The 22,901-nt window shown below is 41.3% G+C and overlaps 2 protein-coding genes across 4 annotated transcripts; one reads left to right on the top strand and one right to left on the bottom strand.

Annotated features, from left to right (window-relative positions):
* The first annotated feature begins 3,062 nt into the window (after window positions 1-3,062).
* Window positions 3,063-10,116, top strand: tbpl1 (TBP-like 1). Of its 3 annotated transcripts, none has more exons than XM_026319459.2 (8): window positions 3,063-3,386; window positions 3,863-3,964; window positions 5,158-5,399; window positions 6,292-6,374; window positions 6,792-6,855; window positions 7,386-7,489; window positions 8,061-8,155; window positions 8,542-10,116. In XM_026319459.2, the coding sequence occupies exons 3-8, from the start codon at window positions 5,265-5,267 to the stop codon at window positions 8,622-8,624; spliced, it is 564 nt and encodes a 187-aa protein (XP_026175244.1). In that variant the 5' UTR covers window positions 3,063-3,386; window positions 3,863-3,964; window positions 5,158-5,264; the 3' UTR covers window positions 8,625-10,116. The 3 variants fall into 3 exon arrangements, with proteins under 3 accessions (XP_026175244.1, XP_026175245.1, XP_026175247.1); XM_026319460.2 differs by having other exon boundaries at window positions 3,063-3,391; XM_026319462.2 differs by having other exon boundaries at window positions 3,064-3,101.
* Window positions 9,257-19,068, bottom strand: slc2a12 (solute carrier family 2 member 12). The gene is made up of 6 exons (XM_026319456.1): window positions 18,937-19,068; window positions 17,664-17,784; window positions 13,037-14,329; window positions 12,041-12,163; window positions 11,334-11,466; window positions 9,257-11,245 (listed from the first exon to the last, which is right to left on the bottom strand). Exons 2-6 carry the CDS (start codon window positions 17,755-17,757, stop codon window positions 11,155-11,157), a joined length of 1,734 nt encoding a protein of 577 aa, XP_026175241.1. The 5' UTR covers window positions 17,758-17,784; window positions 18,937-19,068; the 3' UTR covers window positions 9,257-11,154.
* Window positions 19,069-22,901: the final 3,833 nt, after the last annotated feature.

The following is a 22,901-nucleotide window of genomic DNA, read 5'->3' as shown; positions in this document are numbered from 1 at the left end:
AGAGCCCCGGACCCCATACTCCTGGAGCACCTCCCACAGGATGTCACGAGGGACCCGGTCGAATGCCTTCTCCAAGTCCACAAAACACATGTGGACTGGTTGGACAAACTCCCATGAACCCTCGAGCACCCTCGAGAGTGTGTAGAGCTGGTCCAGTGTTCCACGCCCAGGACGGAAACCGCATTGTTCCTCCTGAATCCGAGGTTCGACCACCGGCCGGATCCTCCTCTCCAGCACCCTGGCATAGACCTTCCCCGGGAGGCTGAGGAGTGTGATCCCTCTGTAGTTGGAACACACCCTCCGGTCCCCCTTCTTAAAAAGAGGAACCACCACCCCGGTCTGCCAATCCAGGGGTACTGTCCCCGAACGCCACGCGATGTTGCACAGGCGTGTCAGCCATGACAGCCCAACAACATCCAGAGACTTGAGGTACTCGGGACGGATCTCATCCACCCCCGGTGCTTTGCCACCGAGGAGCTGCCGAACTACCTCAGTGACTTCGGCTTGGGTGATGGATGGATCAGCCTCCGAATCCCCAGCCCCTGCTTCCCTTATGGAAGACGTGTTGACAGGATTGAGGAGATCCTCGAAGTATTCCTTCCACCGTCCGACAATATCCCCAGTCGAGGTCAGCAGCTCACCACTTCCACTGTAAACAGCATTGGTAGAGCACTGCTTCCCCCTCCTGAGGCGCCGGACGGTTTGCCAGAATTTCTTCGGGGCCGACAGGTAGTCCTTCTCCATGGCCTCACCGAACTCCTCCCATACCCGAGTTTTTGCCTCCATCACCGCCTGGGCTGCAGCACGCTTAGCCCTGCGGTACCTGTCAGCTGCTTCGGAAGTCCCACAAGCCAACCAAGCTCGGTAGGACTCCTTCTTCAGCTTGACGGCATCCCTTACCTCCGGTGTCCACCACCGGGTTCGGGGATTGCCGCCACGACAGGCACCCGAAACCTTACGGCCACAGCTCCTAGCCGCCGCGTCGACAATGGAGGTGGAAAACATGGTCCATTCGGACTCAATGTCCCCAGCCTCCCCCGGGATCTGGTAGAAGCTCTCTCGGAGGTGTGAGTTAAAGACCCCTCTGACAGTGGGTTCGGCCAAACATTCCCAACAGACCCTCACAGTACGTTTGGGCCTGCCAAGTCTGTCCCGCTTCCTCCTCCGCCAGCGGATCCAACTCACCACCAGGTGGTGATCAGTTGACAGCTCTGCCCCTCTCTTCACCCGAGTGTCCAAGACATACGGCCGAATGTCAGATGACACGACTACAAAGTCGATCATTGACCTCCAGCCTAGGGTGTCCTGGTGCCATGTGCACTGATGGACACCCTTATGCTTGAACATGGTGTTCGTTATGGACAAACTGTGACTAGCACAGAAGTCCAACAACAAAACACCACTCGGGTTCGTATCGGGGAGGCCGTTCCTCCCAATCACGCCCCTCCAGGTTTCACTGTCGCTGCCCACGTGAGCGTTGAAGTCCCCCAACAGAATTATGGAGTCCCCGGTAGGAGCACCTTTCAGCACCCCCCCGAGAGACTCCAAAAAGGCCGGGTACTCAGCACTGTTGTTCGGCCCATAAGCCGAAACAACAGTGAGAGACCTATCCCCGACCCGAAGGCGCAGGGAAACGACCCTTTCACTCTGGGGGGAAAACTCCAACACGTTGCGGCTGAGCTGGGGAGCTATGAGCAAGCCCACACCAGCTCGCCGCCGCTCACCGCGAGCAACTCCAGAGTAGAAGAGAGTCCAGCCCCTCTCAAGGAGCTGGGTTCCAGAGCCCAGGCTGTGCGTGGAGGTGAGCCCGACTATCTCTAGTCGGTACCGCTCAACCTCCCTCACAAGCTCAGGCTCCTTCCCCCCCAGTGAGGTGACATTCCATGTCCCTAGAGCCAGTTTCAGCCTCCAGGGATCGGGTCGCCGAGGTCCCCGTCCTCGACCACTGCCCGATCCACTATGCACCGGCCCCTTATGGATCCTCCTGCGGGTGGTGGGTCCACAGAAGGACGGCCCCACGTCACTCTTTCGGGCTTTGCCCGGCTGGGCCCCATGGGGGGAGACCCAGCCACCAGGCGCTCGCCTGGTGGCTGGGTCACCTCAGCTGGGTTCACCTTTCATCTGTTAGTTTATTCTTGAGGCCATGGTGTATTTGTTTTACTTCAAATTAATAAAAAGTAATTCTATTTTTCACTTCTTTGATGATAAAAGCATAACAGGAACTATGTGCATTTCCTGAGGAAAATGCAAAGTGATTGCTGAAAACTGCTGTTGCTTGGAGCATTGATCAGCTGGATAATGTGGGAGTATAAGCATATTTGTAGCTCTAAACATATGGGATCAAGAGATTGTGGAAAAATAAACAGAGAGGATTTGGAGGATATTTTTGTAATTCCCTACTCAACTTGCCAAACATTAAACAAATGTTTAATGTCACGGATTTGTATAGCATTTTGCCCACAAAGATCTACTTATTGTTTATGTCTGTGCTGTCTTCTCTGTCTCTTCTTGCTATTACTAATATTTTTATTATTTTATCACAATTTGTACCTATAACACATATATCTAGTCCTGGTTCACAGTTTAAATTTTTAATATCTGCAAGCAGCTATATGTACGTATTATACAAAGCGTTGGTGTTCAACTTTTTAATCAACCCAATTCTCCTACAAACCCTTCACACCAGGAGCAGGCAACTCATGCTCCTTTAGCAGCTACTTGTTTTCCAACTATCCCTCCCTTAACCATTGGTACAGGTGTGTTCAGTCAGTCAGAAACTGGAAGAGACCATCTCAGATGATGGTGACGTGGGATGACAACTTTCAGGTTTTCATCTGACTAAATATCCAGGTAATCAGCAGTGGGTAGGGCAGGGATAGTTGGAAATTAATCAGGGTAGTGGCTCCTGAGGAACATGGGTTGCATGGGATAGGTAATATAGACAATGTTTAAAATCTCCCGTTCCCCCACCCCCTTCTCCCTCCGGGTTTGTAATCGGAACTGTTCTTTATTCTGAAGTTCATTCGGTCACCTGATTTTATTTTGAAAGCTGAAACCGGAAGGTTGCTTGCTTGCGGGTCACTGGTTTGCGGTGGAAAGAGGTTTGTCCACCAAATTGACTACTGACTGGGTCGGTTACGTCTCCGGGTTACAGCAGTGAACTAGCTGAGGAAATAGCGAAATAACCAAAGCAAATATTTCAGATACACACGTTTTCCATTAACACGCAAACCCACCTGGAGTCAGCGGAATTACCTCCGGATAACGTTACACAGCTAGCTTGCTAAATTAGCTTAGCCGACAACTTTCCATTCATAACTGCCGGTGCACTGGTCTTTGTTGCTAGCTAACGGGTCGCTTCATAACATTAGCTGAGCAGTGGTGAGGTGAGGTAACTATTTGTCATTATCTTCCACTTCTGTACATTTTTAGCCAAAAAGAAAAGCACGTCAGTTCTTACAGCTATACCGTTTTACTTTATAGTTGACAGCTGCCAGCTTGTTGGGGCTAACATATTAGCCAGCATCATTTCCCCAAACGAGCTTATTGTTACTTTGCATTAACGCACAGCACTGGGGTGTGGAGTGCATCAGCTGGACTTTATATTTTAAGCGAAACTACGACGAGCTAGACCGTGTATTATCACATCTTTAAGTAACAAATGCATAAATCTTATATATTGCGGTCTGCTGCATTGTTTTCCATTATGTTGGTTGATTGTAGCAACAATGTTGCTAAGCGATCAGGCTACATCGGTAATAGGAAGGCTAATATTAATGCATGGTCAAAACGGAGAAGTACAATAACATCAAAAATAAAGTAAAAATAAAATGTTTAACTTGACTTTATAAATGTGTTGCAGATGCCTGTGTGGTTCGTGTTTTGAGACCTTCTCCCACCATCTCGACTCTAATGAACTGAAGCTGCAGCTGGAGACCCTTCTCTAACAATTTAGCATATTCAGGTGAGAACAACAGCACGTATCAACTAGCAACGATTCAACGACTATAGATTTTCTTGGTACGATTATGGTCTGAGGTTTAATCACGGTTTCACGATTATTATGCCTTCGTTCATTTCACAACGATATCAATATGGAAAATGATATGATCATTCATTAGGATTTGAAGTGTTGTTTATTGCTTCCTCTGGAAACTGAAAGAACACAGCAACCAAATAATACAAAATAATAATAAAGGCAAACAAATGTCCTTCTTTCCCTTTGGCCAAAATATTTAGAGTTATCATTTTGTGTATTCTTTCTACATTTCTTTTGCACCTGAGGTAGAGCAGCTACTGCCTGGAAGTCTGCAAGGACTACATTCTGTTTTCTGTAGCTTAATGTTACATGCTGCTTTGTTTCCGTCGCACTGAAAGCCCATCTCTCACCACTACGGCATTGATTGTGACACTTTTATATCTAAGTCTCTACAACCTCAATGTTTCATTAAGTAACTTGGCACATAATTTAACTTAGTTGTTATATGTTACTTTTAGTTGGGCATGCAAAGCTGGGTGGTGATCCCACAGGTGCTGCATCAAATTTGATGTATTGGCTCCTTTAGCAGTAACTTTTTTTATGGCACGTTTTGCAAACAGGTGAACTATAATTCCTCATTCTTGGTGCACACAATTGATGACATTTCATTGATGGAAATGAAGCTTCGCTCTTTGGTCCTTCTAGTTAATTTAGAGTGTGTGTGTGTGTGTGTGTGTGTGTGTGTGTGTGTGTGTGTGGCCTCCATGACTCTGATAGGTATGGCACTTTAGGCTGGTGCACTGCTGGTGTAACTTTATTTTTGTTTTATGCAAGTTGAAAGACTTCTGTTCCATGCAAAAGAAACATTCGATGTAGTGGAGCTTTCACGATTAATTAACCATGGTTAATCTTGAAATCGGTTAATCGCTGCATCCCTAATATCAACCCTCATTGTCGCCAATGTGCTAAGTAGTTGCACTTGATAATTGCACTGCAGTTGATAATATAAAAAACATTTTGTAAAATATCATTAAATAGGGCACAGTATGTCATTGTATTATGTAAATGCTGTGTACACATCTAAAAATATGAATCAAAGTTTTAAAATGTTTGTTACTCACAAATGTATCTAATATTCTAGTTTTCAAAATAAATCCTGGATCTTTGTTTTCTTGCAGCTTGTCTTCTGTACCTGGCCGCCCATGAAATGGTGGTGATGGCACTGATGATGGATGTGTGAGGAGAAAAGCCCCTGTGGTCCCCTTGCCGCACTGCACACTTCCTCATGGATTCCAGCAATGACGAGGCACTTGATATCATTGTCACCAATGTGGTGGCAACGTTCAGGACTAGATGCCACCTTAACCTGCGCACCATTGCCTTAGAGGGAACTAACGTCATCTATAAGCCTGAAGTAGGGGTAAGGGAAACAGAATGTGACAAAGAGGGAGAGAGATTGTTCCTAAAACAACAGAAAATAAAACTAGTATCAGAAACAATTAAAATGTAATTTCACCAAACCCTAATCTAACACCAGTTTATACTATTCTAAGTACACACACAGCACCACTCAAATGCTAAAGAATAAAAATAGGTCTTTAAGCTAGATTTAAAAGCATCTAATGATGGAGAAGCTCGGGGGGGGACCGATAAAAGTAACTGATCACTGGATCTTAATGACCTGGAGGCTGTATATGGCCTAATGAGATCACAAATATAATCCGGAGCAGAATTATGCAATGCCTTCAATGCAAAAAGAAGGATCTTAAAGTCGACTCTTAAATTTTATAGGGAGCCAATGCAATGAGGCAAGGATGGGGGAGATGTGATCCCTTTTCTTAGTTCCTGTTAAGAATCTGGCTGCTGCATTTTGAGCTATCTGTAATCGAGACAGTGTACATTGAGGTAAGCCAATATACAGAGTTACAGCAATCCAAATGGGAAGAGATTAGTGCATGAATTACTATTTCAGGGTCTTTACTAGAAAGAAAGTGTTTCACCTTTGCCACTGATCTGAGATGAAAAAAGCTACTCTTTACAACTGCATTTATATGCTTGTCAAATTGGAGAAGAGGATCAAAATGGACTCCAAGATGTCTTTGCATGACTGTGTAGGTTATTACTTAACAAACCTGTGTTTTAATGGAGTTGTTAGTCGCAGCAGGGCCTAGTAAAAGCACTTCAGTTTTATTTTCATTCAGTTGCAGAGAGAGTTTTGTCATCCAGGCCTTCTTTAAGATTTGTGCTCCCCTTAGAATAGAAAATGCACCAGGTTTGCAGTGTTAAAATTTTGACCTTTTTTTTGTTTTCAGAAAGTTCTGATGAAGCTTCGAAAACCCAAGATAACAGCCTCAATCTGGTCCTCAGGGAAAATTATCTGCACTGGAGCAACAAGGTAGACACATGTACACTAACTAAAATACAGACAAAAACAACTACAACAATAAATAGAGGCTGTGGTTGCCAAAGGTCCAGTTAATTTTTTTTTGACTAGAGAACCATTGGTTGTTAATAACCTTGGCTGTCTTACTTCTTCATTGTTGGTGCAGTAATATTTGTTTTAACTGAATGTTTGAGCAAGATCCTCCATTAAACACCAGTAATGCAATGGTATTCCTCTTACCTGTCACAGACACAGTGCAGACATCAGCTGGTAATTTACATTTATGGCAAATAGGCTACAACAGGACTTTAGTTATTGCTGCCTTGACACAATGTAATGTTGCTAGTTTTCTGTTTGCCTATTGAATGCCAAACTATATTATTTTTCTGTGTAACACCAGTCTCACTCATGCTCTTCTCTACTGTTCAGTGAGGATGAGGCAAAGCTGGGTGCCCGCAGGTTAGCACGCTGTTTGCAGAAACTGGGCTTTAAGGTGAGAATAATAACACAGCTGTTGTTGTAATGTGTGTCTTTGAAACAGAAACAGGAATATCCTGATAACTAGATCCAATTTCAATGTAGATACACAGTTCATATCTGCTGAAGTACTGTATTCCTGGTTGACTATTTGATGGCAAAGTCTTGCATGGAAATACAAAGATTTTGGCCATGAACTGCATTTGAAAGAGCTTTAGAAGACGGTCAACAAATGCCAGTAAAGCACAGGCCTTAAACCAGGTATTTGATAAACAAAAAAACCCTCTTTGCGTTGTTGGACCATGTACTTGACTAGATGTCATTTGACTTTTCATTTGCTTCAGTCAGCTCACATCGTTTTTGTAATCAAAACAGCAGCATGCAACCAGGTCACACTGCAGATTGAACCTGCAATATAATAAATCTGCAAGGTAAAATAAAGTTAAACGGCAATAATGACATAAAACCAAGTTTTAAAGAAGGCACCTTTATTTTGAGACCTAACAAGAATACATGTATAAATATATGTGTGTGTTGTCTGTTCAGGTGAGGTTTTCAGCCTTCAGGGTTGTGAATGTGCTGGCAGTGTGCTCCATGCCCTTTGCAATCCACCTCATAGACTTTACTAAGAACAACCGGCCCATTGCCAGGTAATGCAGTACTGTACATCACTACTACTATCACCACCCTAATTAGAATCATCAGCATGCCAAACTGTCTGAGTTAAGAAGTCTTTAGAAATAATTTATTGGCCTGATTGTGCTTCCTCCTGTAATCATACCCCTCAGATATTACACCCTTCCATCCTTTTTGATGCTTACTTTGGTTCAGTAGTTTTAGATCATAAACTGTGCTCCAATTTCTTCCAAGGGAACAAATATATATCAGTCATAATTACTTGTAATTGTCTTTATGATACTGTTTCAGACAACTCAATACATGTATCATGAAGTGAATAGCCTTGTGTAAAATCTTACTTATTTTACTTGCTGTCTTAATATTTGCTAATACGGGATGACCTCTAGTGGTGGGAGCACTCATTAGCATGCTACTGTGAAGCAAGCAGGCAAAAGATGCATTTTGGTGTAGTTGGTCTGCGATTTAGTTTTTATGTATGACAACACATGGAAAACAGTTTGCTGTATAGCTGTGTACCATATGCGTTTCATCTTAAATACATGTGTAGGTTGGTGTACTTAACCGTGTGTTTGTGTTTATCAGTTATGAACCAGAACTCCATCCTGCTGCCACATACAGGATCAAAAATCTCAAGGCTACAATACAGGTTTTCTCTACTGGCAGCCTCACTGTTACAGGTATTTATACACACAGACACATTGACCTTTTTTTTACCCTGCTAGAGGAGAAAACAATTTAAGGGGATTGAGGTCATGTTGTCATAATGTACCTTCATACCAGGAAAGCTGGTTGTAAATAACCCAATTCCTCAAGAATTCTAACTCAGGAAATAAGTAATAATTAATAGTTAACTAATAATTGTTTATATCTTGTGTGTGTCATGTATTAGAATAAACTTGATCGAAACTCAGACATTTGTTGTTAAGATTTTGACAAATCTTACTGTCCTGACCTGCCATGTTTCCGTCTGTCTATATGTGTTATTTTTTTTCTGCCTTTTTATTGTACTCTAAACTTGTTTTTATGCTCTTTTCCACCCCAACTCCCCTACCTGATAATTTAGGACCAAATGTGCAGAATGTGGCCACAGCTGTAGAGCAGGTCTACCCACTATTGTTCGAGTGTCAGAAACCCCTTTGCAAATAACGGAAAAATACCTTACAGAAGACAGAAGAAACCAATGAAAGACAAGGCAAGACTGATGAGTACCTGATCTTTGGATTGATGTTTAATTTTTTATCACTACATGGTAACAACCATGAATCTTTAACATAATCAAGAGTAGCTACCACCCAGAATTTTAAAAATTACAAAAAAAAAAAACAAAAAAAAAACAGTTGGCGTCATAAGTGTTCAAAACACTGTTGATTGTGGTTCAGCCTGAACATGCAAATGTCTTCCGAACTTCATGCCCTTCGGCAGAAACTGCTCCTACTCCTCTGTATTCATTCTGGATGTTTATGCATGTAGTCAGAAAGACCAGTTTTTAATAACCTAAAGAATCTAATGTTTAACAGTGGTGACTATTTGAAAAGTCAGTATACAAACGATGAAAATCCTCACCTTTAATCCCATATTTCACTTTTTCTGTAAGAATTTCCGTCCAAAGCTCATTTGTTCAGGTGTTACCACAAATACATGGTATCCACTATATTAATATTTTAACCTAAAGCTGTCAAACTAGACTGGGGAACAGAACCAAACAGGGCCATTACACATTCACAAAAAGTAATAGGTATTTATGCAGATCCACATGTTTGAGTGAAGTTTTGATTGTAATTGCTTTCTCACATTTTCTTAATTTTGTTAATTTGTCAGTTCAATATAAATTTGTTCTAGTTTTGCAACATTGGATCAGAATGCACAATGTATTCTGTGATGTCATTTTTGTTGTGTCCTAATAGTTTCAAATACAGGGTGCAGATATTTAACAGTCTTTTGGAGAATATACAGAATATACATACGTTTGATGGGTTAAGAGTGTTTTATTTTTCAGATGTTTGCTTTCACTTAACAGAACTAAAAGTCTCTTAGGCAGTATTGCCAGTGAAGCAAGATCCAAAATATTCAAAAATTAACTTTCTAGTGGGTGGAGGTATTTAAAATAACAAGCTATTAAAACACTGCCCAACCTTGGTCTTGTAAATTAGAACAAAGTAACAGAAACTCAAAGAATTCTGATGTTTAGGTGTAAAACTCTGACAAAGGCATCCACCCCGTTAAGTCATACAGAATTATATAGCAGTTAGTATTGTCATGATTGAGTTTTAAAACCAACATAAAACTTAACAGTGTTCGAACAAGGTATATTTAAATAATGTCCTATATTCAAGTGATTATCTGAAAAACAAACTTTTCAGAGAATTCTTAAATAACAGTAAGAGGGAGTGGTTTTTTTTTAAATGGAAAGCACAATTCTAGTCGTAATCTGAATGCTGACAGTCGAACCATGTCTTACATCCATAGAGGTAACGTATGTATATAATAAATGTCTCTGATGGGAAAGATGTTGACATGTTATTTGAAGTATGTGGGATAAACTTTCTGAAACAATGTCAACCTAAGATTTGTGACACTTGTTCATAATTTTGTATTTTCGATAAAAATAAAGGTCCATGGTAAAACAGGCCAAAACCTTTTTCATCAGCCTTTTTGTTTTTTCTGATGGTTATTATGGGTTGTATGTGCCAATCTGAAAAAAAAATATGAAAACACATAAGGCTAAGTATCAAAGTATAGATTAAAATGTGCAAATATAATTGTGAACAGGTACATACAAGTCATGATTTTAAAACTAAAATTCCACTTCTTAATTAACTACCTACCTGTTATCACTAACATGTAAAAATACTCGTTCATCACTTTTGCATAACAGTCTGATCGATCCCCTCACTATTATTGCTGGATCTAATGAGTTTAATTTCTTTCAGCAGCCAGCCATATGCAGTGGGGGTAACTGAATAACGATTATCTGGATTGCTTGTTCCCATAAAATACAAATGGGGGTGCACAGGTTTCTAACCTAAGACTTCTGTGATCTTCATTCATATTTCTGTCATCATGTAGGCTACAGAATGCACTCCAACATAAATATTATGGTTGATTTGAGCCATATTAGTGTTATTACATTACATATGACAGGGAGCAGCACATAAATATGTTTTCTCTTTGCATTTTCCATGTCACCTGCTTGTCATTTGTAAAGCATATTAAAATGAACCTGTACAAAAATGCACCAAGGAGAATGGTTATAGGGCTTGATTTGAAATCTAGCAAAGAATCAAAGTGTTAATTACAGTATACTGCCATTTGAGGCCATTACCGTTTGATTTTCTAGTACAGCAAACTTGCATTTATTCTGAGTTCTGTACCTGTTTTTTTAAAGCAAGAGTGAACCCTGAGCTATCCTCAAATAAGCAAATTTACCAAATTCTTTTTTTTTTTAAATTATTATTTTGTGTCATTTCCATAGCCTATGAGGTTTTCTTCACTGTATATATGCTACTGTATGTATCTAAAGAGGTTTAGGTGAGTTTCAGAATCAGCTGGTACAGATGAGGATGAAAATGTGAGTTGTACCACAAATGTTTAACAGTACTTCCATTATGTCTTATCTTGATCCTCTCCCCCTGGTCTTCCAGCAGATGAGGTGTACAGGTATGGTCTGTTAAAACAGTCAGTTTTTTGCTGGGACCTCAGTAGATGTGCTGCTGATCAGGCTCTCCTGAGGCTGAACCTGCCTGAAGAGCCTCACCTCAAAATGATTCCTGGTAAAGATAAAGAAAGAGTCTATTTCACACAGCAGTTTATTAGATTAACTGAAAACATTAAGGCTACGTGTGAGCAGCCACTTACTTCTTTGCGAGTTCTTTTGAAATCTCCTCCAGAGTGCGACCTTTGGTCTCAGGGACATAGATAATGACAAACACCAGAAGAACACAGCTCATGGCAGAGTAGAGGAACATCACATTGGGAACACCAATCTTTTCTAGAAAAACAGCAACAAGGAAATACATGTCAGCAAATGTTTGCGTGTAGCTGCAAAGTTTACAAAGCTGTTGTGCTTGCTATAACCTATATGCTTCGTTACATTGACTCTACTATGAGGTGGACGGTTTTTTCTATGGCTGACACTGATCTTTAGAAATCAGGGCAGCTGGTGGCCAATATATGATGCTGATCTTTTTTGGCTAGATCAGTAATGTGATCAGTAATGTGATCAACAAGGGGCAGAGCCAGACAGGTGCCACAACAACAGCACTGAGCTGCCCGTAGACATGTCTGCTTGGTAATCGGCTTAATATGCGTAGCCTTTGGCTGATGCTGATTATTTTAAAAATAGCAAAGAATGGTCCAATTAACTAGTCAGCTGATTAATCATCTACCTCTAGTCTGACTGACCAGTAGCAGGTCAGAGTTAGCTGGTTGTTGTCACAAACATTAACATACAGGAGATCCAGTCATGGGCAAGAGATAAAGGAAATGCACCTGTGAAAGGCTTAAAATGTTTACCACATCTGCCTTGAACCTATATTGAAATTACAACCAGTAAAAACACAAACCTGTAATTGTGAGGAAGGTCATGGAGATGAGCAAGTTAGTGGCCCAGTTGACCGCTGACACCACACACGCAGCTCTGCCTCGGACTCCCGTTGGAAAGATCTCACTGATAACCACATACACCACTACAAAGGGCAACGACACACATATACAAAAAAGTTAAAGGTGACAGATAAGAAGATAGGATACAATCCATAAGAGGTTTGTTCAGTTTTGCTATTTAACATTTTTGTGTAGGGAGTTATAAGAAAGGTCTGAAGGTTAAGGTCCACACTACATTATCTGGGGGAAAGGGACAGTTTTTAATCTATACTTTACCCAAGCTTAGTTATTGTACCATAGCCCCTGTTATTAAAGCCATTAGAACCAATCACAGCAGACAAACATACTAGTGCATAAGTGCATATGGATCATAGGTTCTACAGTGGTTTCAGACCTTTTGATTCTCTGAATACTTTACTGTGTTCTGGATTTCCTTTTTAAGAAGATAAAACTAATTTTAGTCTACAGTTGTGTTTTTAATTTTTTTTGCAAATTATCTAAAAACATAAAGAGTATACTATATACTCTCAAAGTATACAGACCCTTTGCTGCAGCAATCCAAATTGTTTTGTGTATTCTGTTTTAATTTTTCTTAATTTAAAAACATATTTTTGTCACCATAGGTTATCAATTGTAGATTAATAGGCAAAAATGCCAATATCCATTTCAAAACTAAATTTACAATACTGTAAACTGCAAAAAGTTTAAAAGTTTTCTGAAGCCACTGTGTACTGGGGATACTGACACTTCCCTCTAGGTTAATAACTGGTAATACAAGTTTAACAAAATGCAGAGATATGACACTCAAATGATGAGCATACTGACAACTGTTAGAAAGGTTATGAAGGTAAATGGCCTGAGGATGTCAAAGCACACCACCTATTGGTGGTTCATTTTAATTTGTGTGTGTGTGTCTAAAGGGAGTGGTTGAATAAAAAAAATGAAGAGGTGCTTACTTGGTCCAAGGCTGATGGAGAAGGCTGCGATATACACCAGCAAGGTGATCAGTGATGCCCACTTCAGTGAGGAAGAGACTTCTACATGAGTCCTCCCTCCTCCAGACCCCTCAGTGTCATTATGCCCTCTGTTAGTCCTCTGTGCCTCCTCACCGTTCCACTGGCTGGGAAGGTGACTAGAAAAAATGTCACTGTCCAAGTCTGTTGCAGTTCTGTTTAAATCCAATGGCATATATGTGTGGTTTTGTATAGTTTGACTTTTACACAGGCTGGTGAGGTGAGTTTGGCTTTGCAGTGTCAACGTACCAAGTACAGCTAGTGACATTCCCATTGCAACAGCACCCACACACAAGAAGCTCTTAGATCCCACACGGTCAACCAGCAACACAGCTGGGATGGTGCCTACTACTTTGACCACTCCAAACCCCGTGGATGCCAAGGTTGCTGCAGCATCGCTGTTGAAGCCTACGCTGCGGAGAAGTGGTGAAGCATAAGAAAGGATATTCGGCTGTCCAGTAGCCTGCTGGAGGAAGACTAAAGTTACACCTGTTAGCAGCCGTGAACGCAGGTTGGCCTTAGCACTGAACAACTCCCAGAAACTATGCTCCGATTCTTCTTTTAGTCCAGCCTGGATGTCCCTGAGCTCCACTTCCACATGCTCCTCAGCCCCACCTCTCAGTCTGGCCAGCACTATCTTGGCCTCCTCCACTTTACCCTGAGCAACCAGGAAGCGTGGACTGGGTGGGAGGAACACAAGTGCACCTATTTGTAGCAGCACTGGCAGGATGACTAGTCCAAATGTATACACCCAGCCATGAGGCAGAGTAGCAAAGGCATAACTACAGCTGAACCCCAGCATTACACCAACAACTAACATCAGCTCGTATAGAGTCACCAGCAGACCCCTCCTCGCCCTCGGAGAGATCTCTGCAATGTACAGACATGCTGCTGTCCCTGACAACGCTGTTCCCATACCAACTAACACCCGGCCTAGTGTCAGTGCAACAAGTGAGGTGACAGCGATGAGCACAACGGTGCCTCCAACCACCACGGCAGCGCTCAGGAGCAAAGAGCAGCGGCGGCCATAGCGATCCAGAATGGGACCTCCAGCCAGGCAGATGAGGAGAGCACCAAACAGGTGGGAGCTGACCAGCAGTTCCTGTTCCTGGCAGGAGAGGGAGAGGATGCCACGCAGCTGCAGCAGAATCCCAGAGGTGAGGCCAAGTTCATATCCCAGCATCATGCCACTCAGAGACGCCACTACAGCTGCTACCACCACAAGCCAGCTGCAGCCTGGAGAAAGGGACAGAAACGGAGACAGGGGATATACTTAACTTTTAAATTTTAACAACACACAACCTCTAATTATATTCTGAATGTGTGCAACTTAAGGTGTCTATTAAAACTTAAAATTTAAATTATACAAAATTTGACAAAGTGCTGTTCCATTCCTAACACAGTATCTGGAGCCCAAGACATTTTTTATATTTTGTGTTGTATTAACCTCAAGTGATCCGATTGAAGGTACACTTTTAATTTTTTCTTATCCTTCTTTATATCTGTCTTTATTGCCCGATTGGAGTATTTCCTTTTAGCAATTTTTTTTTTTTTTTTGATGGGGGAAAAAAGGAACCAAGCTTGGTTCGCATTGCCGGCAGTAAGTTAGACCTGTTCCTGTTCCCGGTACACGCTGGACTCCGGCAGGGCTGTGCTTTGTCACCGGTTCTGTTCATTATTTTTATGGACAGAATTTATAGGCGCAGCCGGGGGCCGGAGGGAGTCCAGTTCGGGGACCACAGGATTTCATCTCTGCTTTTTGCAGATGACGTTGTTCTGTTGGATCCATCGAGCCAGGACCTCCAGCGTGCGTTGGGGCGGTTTGCAACCTAGTGTGAAGCGGATGGGATGAGAATCAGCACCTCCAAGTCCAAGGCCATGGTTCTCAACCGGAAAAAGGTGGTTTGCCATCTCCAGGCCAGGGGAGAGATCCTGCCTCAGGTGGAGGAGTTTACGTATCTTGGGATCTTGTTCACGAGTGAGGGAAGGACTGAACGAGAGATTGACAGACGGATCGGGGCATCGGCTGCAGTAATGCGGTCGGTGTACAACAACGGACCTATGGTCATGAGCTTTGGGTCATGACCGAAAGGACAAGGTCTCAGTTTACAAGAGGCTGAAATGAGCAGGGTGGCCGGGCGCTCCCTTAGAGATAGGGTGAGGAGCTCGGTCACCCGGGGGGAGCTCGGAGTAGAGCCGCTGCTCCTCCACATCGAGAGGAGCCAGCTGAGGTGGCTGGGGCATCTGTTCCGGATGCCTCCTGGGCGCCTCCCTGGTGAGGTGATCCGGGCATGTCCCACCAGGAGGAGGCCCCGGGGAAGACCCAGGACACGCTGGAGGGACTATGTCTCTCGGCTGGACTGGGAACGCCTCGGTGTCCCCTCTGAAGAGCTGGAGGAAGTGTCCGGGGAAAAGGAAGTCTGAGTATCCCTGTTTAGGCTACTGCCCCGCGATCCGGCCCCGATAAGTGGAAGAAGATTGATGGATGAATGGAAAAAAAAAGAAATGTAAAAAGTGATTGAAGTGACTGGAAGATTTGTTAACTGCCACTGACAGAATGATGTCAGAGGACGGAAAGGTAAAAGGCCAGACAGCATCAATAAATGGTCGAAGAATTGAGTTTCATAACTTTTGGCAGGACTCCAGGTTTTCCTCCTATAAGCTTCCCCCAACCATTAGGTCACTGTAGGTCACCTTAACATTGCTGACTGTGTGGAATTAGAGGGTGGAAGTTCACAGGAAGAATGCAGAGCAATCTTGTAAGCAAATATGTGTGTGCACATACTGCATGTGAGAGAGGTCTAAGACTACATGCTTGTCTTGCATGGACTGTGAACAGACATTAGGGACAGACGGAGGGAACAAATAGAAATCAGATTAACTCAGCACATGGACACAGATATGATCAGCTATGAATCCAAAAATTATGTAATATTCACAAATTTCTGATATTGACACAAGCATCAAAATGTTACCATTATTGTGTTTACTGGTGTTGACTTTCACATGCATTTTTCATAAAACTGCTCTGAATAAAAGGCACTGCACTTGAATGACTGCTGTTAGTTAAACCTGCTAAGAGTTTGTTTTTTAATAATAGGTTATTAATTTAAATGCCAGTGTTTTAATTACAGTTGTCCTGGGAATCATGCCAGTAAGACATTTGCTCTTGTTTTTTTTTTTTTTCTTTTTAACTGAATCGTGGAACAACAAGCAAGAAAAACAGAGACACAGCTGCAAACTGCAGGGTCCGAAAATGCAATTTCTCTAAGAGTGTTGTAATGCACTCTCTCTTTCTCTCATTCCTTTTGCATAAGCAACATTATCTAATTATGGGATTATATACTTTTTAAAGTGTTAAACAGTACTTACGTATAATAAGTCCATGTAAATTTTTTTAAAGCATTTAAAATATTTATATTTTAGATATTTTGTTAAGCTTCTATTTTGTCAGTAACAAAAGTGTATTCTAACTTTGAAACTATCTCACTGTAACACAAACTAATATGTAAACTGGTTGACCCATTTTTTTTTTTAATCAGGCTTTTTCCATTGTTTTAGTTCACTGATAAAACTGATAAACCGATTAACTGATAAAAAACAATTATTCTATGTGTAAGGTAACAGTAACTGCACTGATTCGCAGCCATTAATTGAGACATCTGTATAACAACATTTTTAACATATTCTGTAGATCTCTAATTGTTTTAATCCATACAGTATTTACAACCAGAGATTGGCTTGTCTTAAATACACCAATACGTTTGCTACATTCATGGCTGGAAGACTTAAAACTTGGAAATATTGTTCAGCCTGCCACAACTTGCCAGGTGTCCTAATTTCAGTATCACTAAAGAGCATTTAAAGCAGAGCGAGTGCACAGAAACCAGAGTGTTTCCCATCCTATTTGCAATTTTTAAAGCATCCCAGTCAAGCACAAATCTGGTAGTAACACACAAGTACACAAGAACAAGTACAATTTTGCAAAACTGTTTTTCTGTTGGTATCTTGCTGCGGCACAAGTCAAAAATGTGCAAAAAGTTCCACATTTTTAAGAGACAGGAGAGTTGAAATTGTATTATGCCATACAGGAGAGGCCAATTTATTGAAATCCTCATAATTGGCATCAAGAAAAAGAGACATTATGCAACCAAGGTCAGAATGACCAGCATGCCTGCATAAAAACAGTCATAAACAACTTTTAGCTTCATCATTTACAGAGATTGAGAAACAGCTGATGTGAAAGAAGTTGCACATGCAGCAAACTGTTTTTTTGTTTTAGCTGAATGATCACTGTTTTCATACTGAAGTTCCAAGAAGCAAGTTTACTAAGGTATCTGGATAACTTAGCTGATCACAATCCAGAGAAGAACTTTTAAAATCAGTCCACGTTCCAGATTTGTAAACAGTGTTAGTAAGTTTGCCAGATAACTCACCCAAGTGTTTATTTAAGAAATGATATTTTTCAGTAAAGAGCTCTAAACACACTGTCACACCTATGACTCAAACCTATACTCACATCAAATAAAAAGGCATTACTATCAGATAATAAAAAATGTTACTGGTGTACCTGGGTCTCTGGGTGGGGCTAGTTTCTGGGTCTCAGAAGCAGAGTTGGACGGGAGGTAAGAGGACATCGTCTTGGTCTTGCTGTTGGGGTCCATAATCAACAACGTCTAACAATGGGCCTACTGTAGGTAAAACAGACACAAAGAAGTACATTAAAATAAAGAAGCTTCACTCATTCTGTAAAATAGCCATGCAAACATTTAGAACCCTATTTATTCTGCACAGACACTGAAATGTTATCACATCAGTCCTGAACTTTGTGTTGATAGATATAGGGTCATTGTTCAAAAAGAAAACTTTCCAGTTCTTCAGAGTGGAGTGGGTAAAAAAAAAAGTGAGTGTATATACTTTTAAATTTGATTGAAAACAAGTCAACAGACTTACCACATACTGGATGCCAGCTCTTAGTACATGACAACCTACTAAAACTGTACTGAGATGACAAACCCTGTCGTTCCCATGAATGAAACTGAAGACGTTTCAGTACATGTGCATGGTACAAATACTGGGAACACTATGCTGCTCAGAAAATCATTCCCATAAAGCAGCTTCAGAGTAACCATACCTACCACACCACAGAGTCCAGGCATCTTTTCACTTTATCCCAAGCTACAATATAAATCAATCATGATGCAGGGAAGAGGTTAAAGGTAAATAATTCCCCCTCCATGTCCTTTTTATATATATTTTTTTTCTCGGTCGCCAGGCTTAAACTTTGGGGGCCCTGGAGACATGCAGGCTTTCATTGAAAAGCCCTGTGATCAATAGCAGCTCTGTGAAGCTCACAGTGAAGAGTTGAGTGAATTTCTAAGTACTTCCCAAGACTGTGCTGTAGTTTCTATAGCTCCAATGCTCTCGGTTTCTAGACAGCGATGGCTTTTAACCTCTCTTGTGTTTTATTTTGCTGCATGTGGACACCACTGTCACTATTACTGCACTTTCTTACACCTGCAAAAACATTTTATATGTGTACACTGAGACCACAAGGTGGGACAACTTCCTACTTCGAGCCCCTTCGGTTGTTTTCTGACCCCCCGCAGACCCCGGGACGAAGCTAATATGTCGTAATGTCATTTTGTGAAGGCCACAAACAACAGACCCCCAAGAAACACAGCGTCCACTTAGCAAAAGCCAAAGCTAACAGCTTTGTGTAACTTCAAGTACAAGTTTATCCGCTATTTAAATGCAAACGAAGAGGGTTTCGCTCCATACAGGTCTCAGTAAACAAGTGTAAAAGTTGTATTAAGTGTGGCTGAGAGAGACAAGGCTCCTACCTGACGCCCCAGCGTTGTTTCAGCTGTTAGTTCAGAGTCGTGTTTGTCGCTCCATTGAGTTTCTCCTCGGCTCGGCCTGACTCTTTCCCTTTGCTCTCTGCTCTCTCGTGTTGCCGCACACATTCAACTTGTTTTGGTGAGGCGCTGCTTTAGCCCCGCCCACGTCTGCCCCAAACGACCAATAGGAAGCCTCGGCTCGGCTTTAATTTTCTTTTGGTCCTGTCTATCAGATGAAGCCAATATAATAAATGTAGTTCATTGATAAGTTTATCTCTGTCTGTGCTGTTTTAATAGTTTCCAGCTGAAATTACATTGGATCATGAACGTATGTTTACTTTAGTCAGCGGTACAAAGTCATCAAGCACTGAGCTACAACTGTATCAATAATGCTGTTTCACTCATACTGCATGTGCAAACAAACGGGGTGGCCACATGCTGTTTTGCTCTGCTCCCATCAGGTTTCTAGGAATGCTGCAGGACCGCGTTGTCACACCCGAGCCCTACTGGCACAGATGGCGGAATGTAGCCGGATGTGCCTGTAACACCCTGTGCTTGGCCGGAGATGTATTTAGATATTCTGACATGGCCTATAGGAAGTTTAACCTCTTTTAAACTTGTGATTTGATCCTCATTTAAGTTTACCTAAGGTGTGTTTGTGTGTGTGAGTGGGTGTATGTGTGTTGTGTGAGAGAGTGGGGGGAGTGGGGTGGGGTGGAGAGTTGTTATGAAATCATTCAGTAACCAAAATAACTGGGTGACTTGTTGCAGACTAGACTTTACTGTTTCAGCTAATATTCCTCACAGCTCGCTCAGTTTCTTTTCAAAGACACAAACACATGACACAAATTACCTGTTTCATTTTGGGCTTCAAAGGGTTTTGGGTTACTAATGAATAAGTGCCTATTGTGACAAACTATGTGTAATTGCACTGCTAGGATGAAAAACAACAATTTAGTCTTCTATCTATTAGCCAGAAACAATTAATCAGTATACACACCTGTTGATAATCTAAAGGTCTAACTTGCATTCAGTTAGTTTTTGCAAATAAAAACAATTTAAACAGTAGGTTTGTTATGGTTTGAAGCGCACAGTTATGGAATAAGCTTTCAGATCCTTTAAGTAAAGCAGGAAGCTATCATAGTGCAAAAAGACTCCATTACAAGAATAAGTCCTGTACTCAAAACATAACTGAAGTGTGAGTACTGTCATTGAATGTTACATACCCATTATGTATCATAGTTTACCATAGTTTTCTATGTGGAGTACAGTAAAATCTGTGAAGCAACTATCTTAGATTAATATAGTAGAGTAAAAAGTCGAATACCTTCCATCAATATCTATTGGAATATAGCCTTAGTATGAAGTACCACAAAATGGAAAGATTCAGGAAAAGTATGTGAAAATTGCACCACTATTTGTGCTTATGTGCTGCCCATACAACTATGTCTGAAGTGGGTATAATGCAGTGAAACACAGAAGAAACAGTAACAGTAACTCACTCATACATCCCTGTAAGATACATGAGCACATACATTTTTTGCATCTGCAAACAGTCCAGTTACATGCACAAGGAATTTCATTAACTAACAAACACTCTTTTCTCTCACATAAACCCCAACTGAAGAGCAAATAAAACTCAGGAAAACTACCATGTTACTTAAGAAGTGGGAGGTTTAAGTGTTGGGTTATGGAGAAAAGATGGATGTGGTTTTTGCCCATGATGAATCTGCATATATATCCTCAAGGAAATTACAGTATATGTAAGTAAATAGTAAATGGTAGGATGGTAAGGAAGTGGGAGAGTAATTAAACATGATTGTGCACTTGCATTAGAATCAGATCCTCTGATTACAATAATAAGACACATGGACAATTTGCAACTACACAGCTTCATGTATGATCAATAAAATACTCCCCACACACCAAGAATCTGACATTTTAATTCAATTACATTCACACTTTGCCCTAACTTATGTAGTCATATGCTATGTGATCTAACTTCCACAAAACCAGAGGCTGCAGTAAAGAATTACTAACAAGATAAGCATTAAGTAACACTACAATACAGCTAAAACCTCACACTTCTAGGCTTAAATCCCTTTGTCCTGAAAAGTCCAGGATTCAGAGATACTCTAGTGAGCACACAGGATCATGAATGGAAAGTAAACAGTGCCATCATGTGGAACTTCTGTAACACTACAACATGTAGTGTAGCAGTCATGGTGGGTCTGTTTGCAGTGGTATACTTGCAAGTGTTTTTGAGGTCTGGAAGTAAAGATTCATGTGCTTCCCCAAACAGGAACAGAGCCATAGAGCATCTCTGCTTGTGCAGCACCTCGGGAGCTAAATACTGCAGACAGAAAAAGATGAGATACATTACAGAAAACTCAGAGCACTCTGGAAAAACTGAAACAATGGAGGTCTGAATTCCTGGAGATTTCATCCTTACCTCTGGCTTACTGCAGAAGGTTGACGTGGCTCTCCTTGCACAGGCCAAAATCTGTGAGGATGATGTGTCCCTGGGAGTCCAACAGGATGTTTTCTGGCTTCAGGTCTCTGTAGACAATGTTGAGGGAATGGAGGTATCTCAGGGCGCTTGCGATCTCTGCTGCGTAGAACCTGGCTCTGGGCTCGAGGAAGTGGTTCTCTCTCTGTAGGCTGTAGAAAAACTGGAACAAAGAGAAAACAACGGGGAAAAACAACAGATTATTTTCAACAAATGCAGATATTTGACAGTTTGTGAAAAAAAAAAAATCACAGATTCTCTGCAATACCGCTTAAATTACAAGCATGGGCCTGTAACCACAGTTTCTGATTCAAACACAAGAGAAAACAAACATGGGTGAATATTACACTTCCTTCTGCCTGATCTTCAGATTTATTTATTTAGATCAATGTATTAGATGTTAAATACACCTTCCTAACAGTCCATTTGTAATGAAAATCTTTGTGGGTGAATTCTATTTCCTCACTTTCCCCTTGGACACCTGACCTCTAACCTTTTAAGGTCAGAGGTCACCTACAAAATAACCCCCTGGATCTGGTAGACATTCATTGGCTTCCTCATAAACACTATTAACCATGGACACAACCATGAACTCCAGTGAAAGGACCTTCTCCCTGGTCAATACACAATCCTCCTACATTCTTATTGATCAAAGCATTTATATTATTCCTATATAATTAAATTCATATAGAGCTTTGATTTTGCAAACAAAATCAGTGATCTGTATACACACACCCACACACACCCACACAAACACACCCACTTGCGTGTAACAGTCACTATTACCAAAGGCTGCTGGCACATAGACTATAGTCAAAGTCTATCTTACACTAATGTGGGATATTTGTCATTGGTCGGAAGGTCAAGTCCCTTCCAACGAAGGCTTGTAAATGTTTAACATTTGATCTTCATTTTTAAAAATTTTTTAGATTACTCTCTAACTATGAGACAATACTTTAATGTTAATTTACAGCAAAAACAGTTAGGTATTCACTGACAGTGTCGACACAAGAGTACTTAAGAAATCATCAGCATATTTCAGACCAGAGGAAAGGCAGGAAGCCATTGTATGTAAATGCAGTCAGTAGATCAGTGATTAGAAACCGGCGGATGGCACTGTGGGTAAGTGATTAGTTCAAGCCAGAGGGCTCTGGGTTCCAACTCATGGCCAACTAGGTTTTTTTTTTTTTTTCTATGTGGAGTTTGTACGCTCTCCTGATGTCTGAGTGGGTTTTCTCCAGGTACACAGGCTTCCTCCCAAAGTCAAAGTGGTGGTATAAGGGGCACAAATAATGACTGAATTCAGAGCCAGTTTGTAAGGTGTAATAAAGTTAAGCTTTTATTGCAAACCAAAAATGGTCACATAAATCTTAAACAATTTTACAATTTACAGTACATTTAACATGAATTGTTACATATACATACTTAAGCATACCTTTAGTTTTTTTTTTTGTTCAAC

The sequence above is a fragment of the Mastacembelus armatus genome, chromosome 24 (genome assembly GCF_900324485.2).
Source record: "Mastacembelus armatus chromosome 24, fMasArm1.2, whole genome shotgun sequence".
In the NCBI taxonomy this organism is placed as follows: domain Eukaryota; kingdom Metazoa; phylum Chordata; class Actinopteri; order Synbranchiformes; family Mastacembelidae; genus Mastacembelus; species Mastacembelus armatus.
The sequence above is the reverse complement of the archived record's forward strand: the minus strand, read 5'-3'. Positions and strand labels throughout refer to the sequence as shown.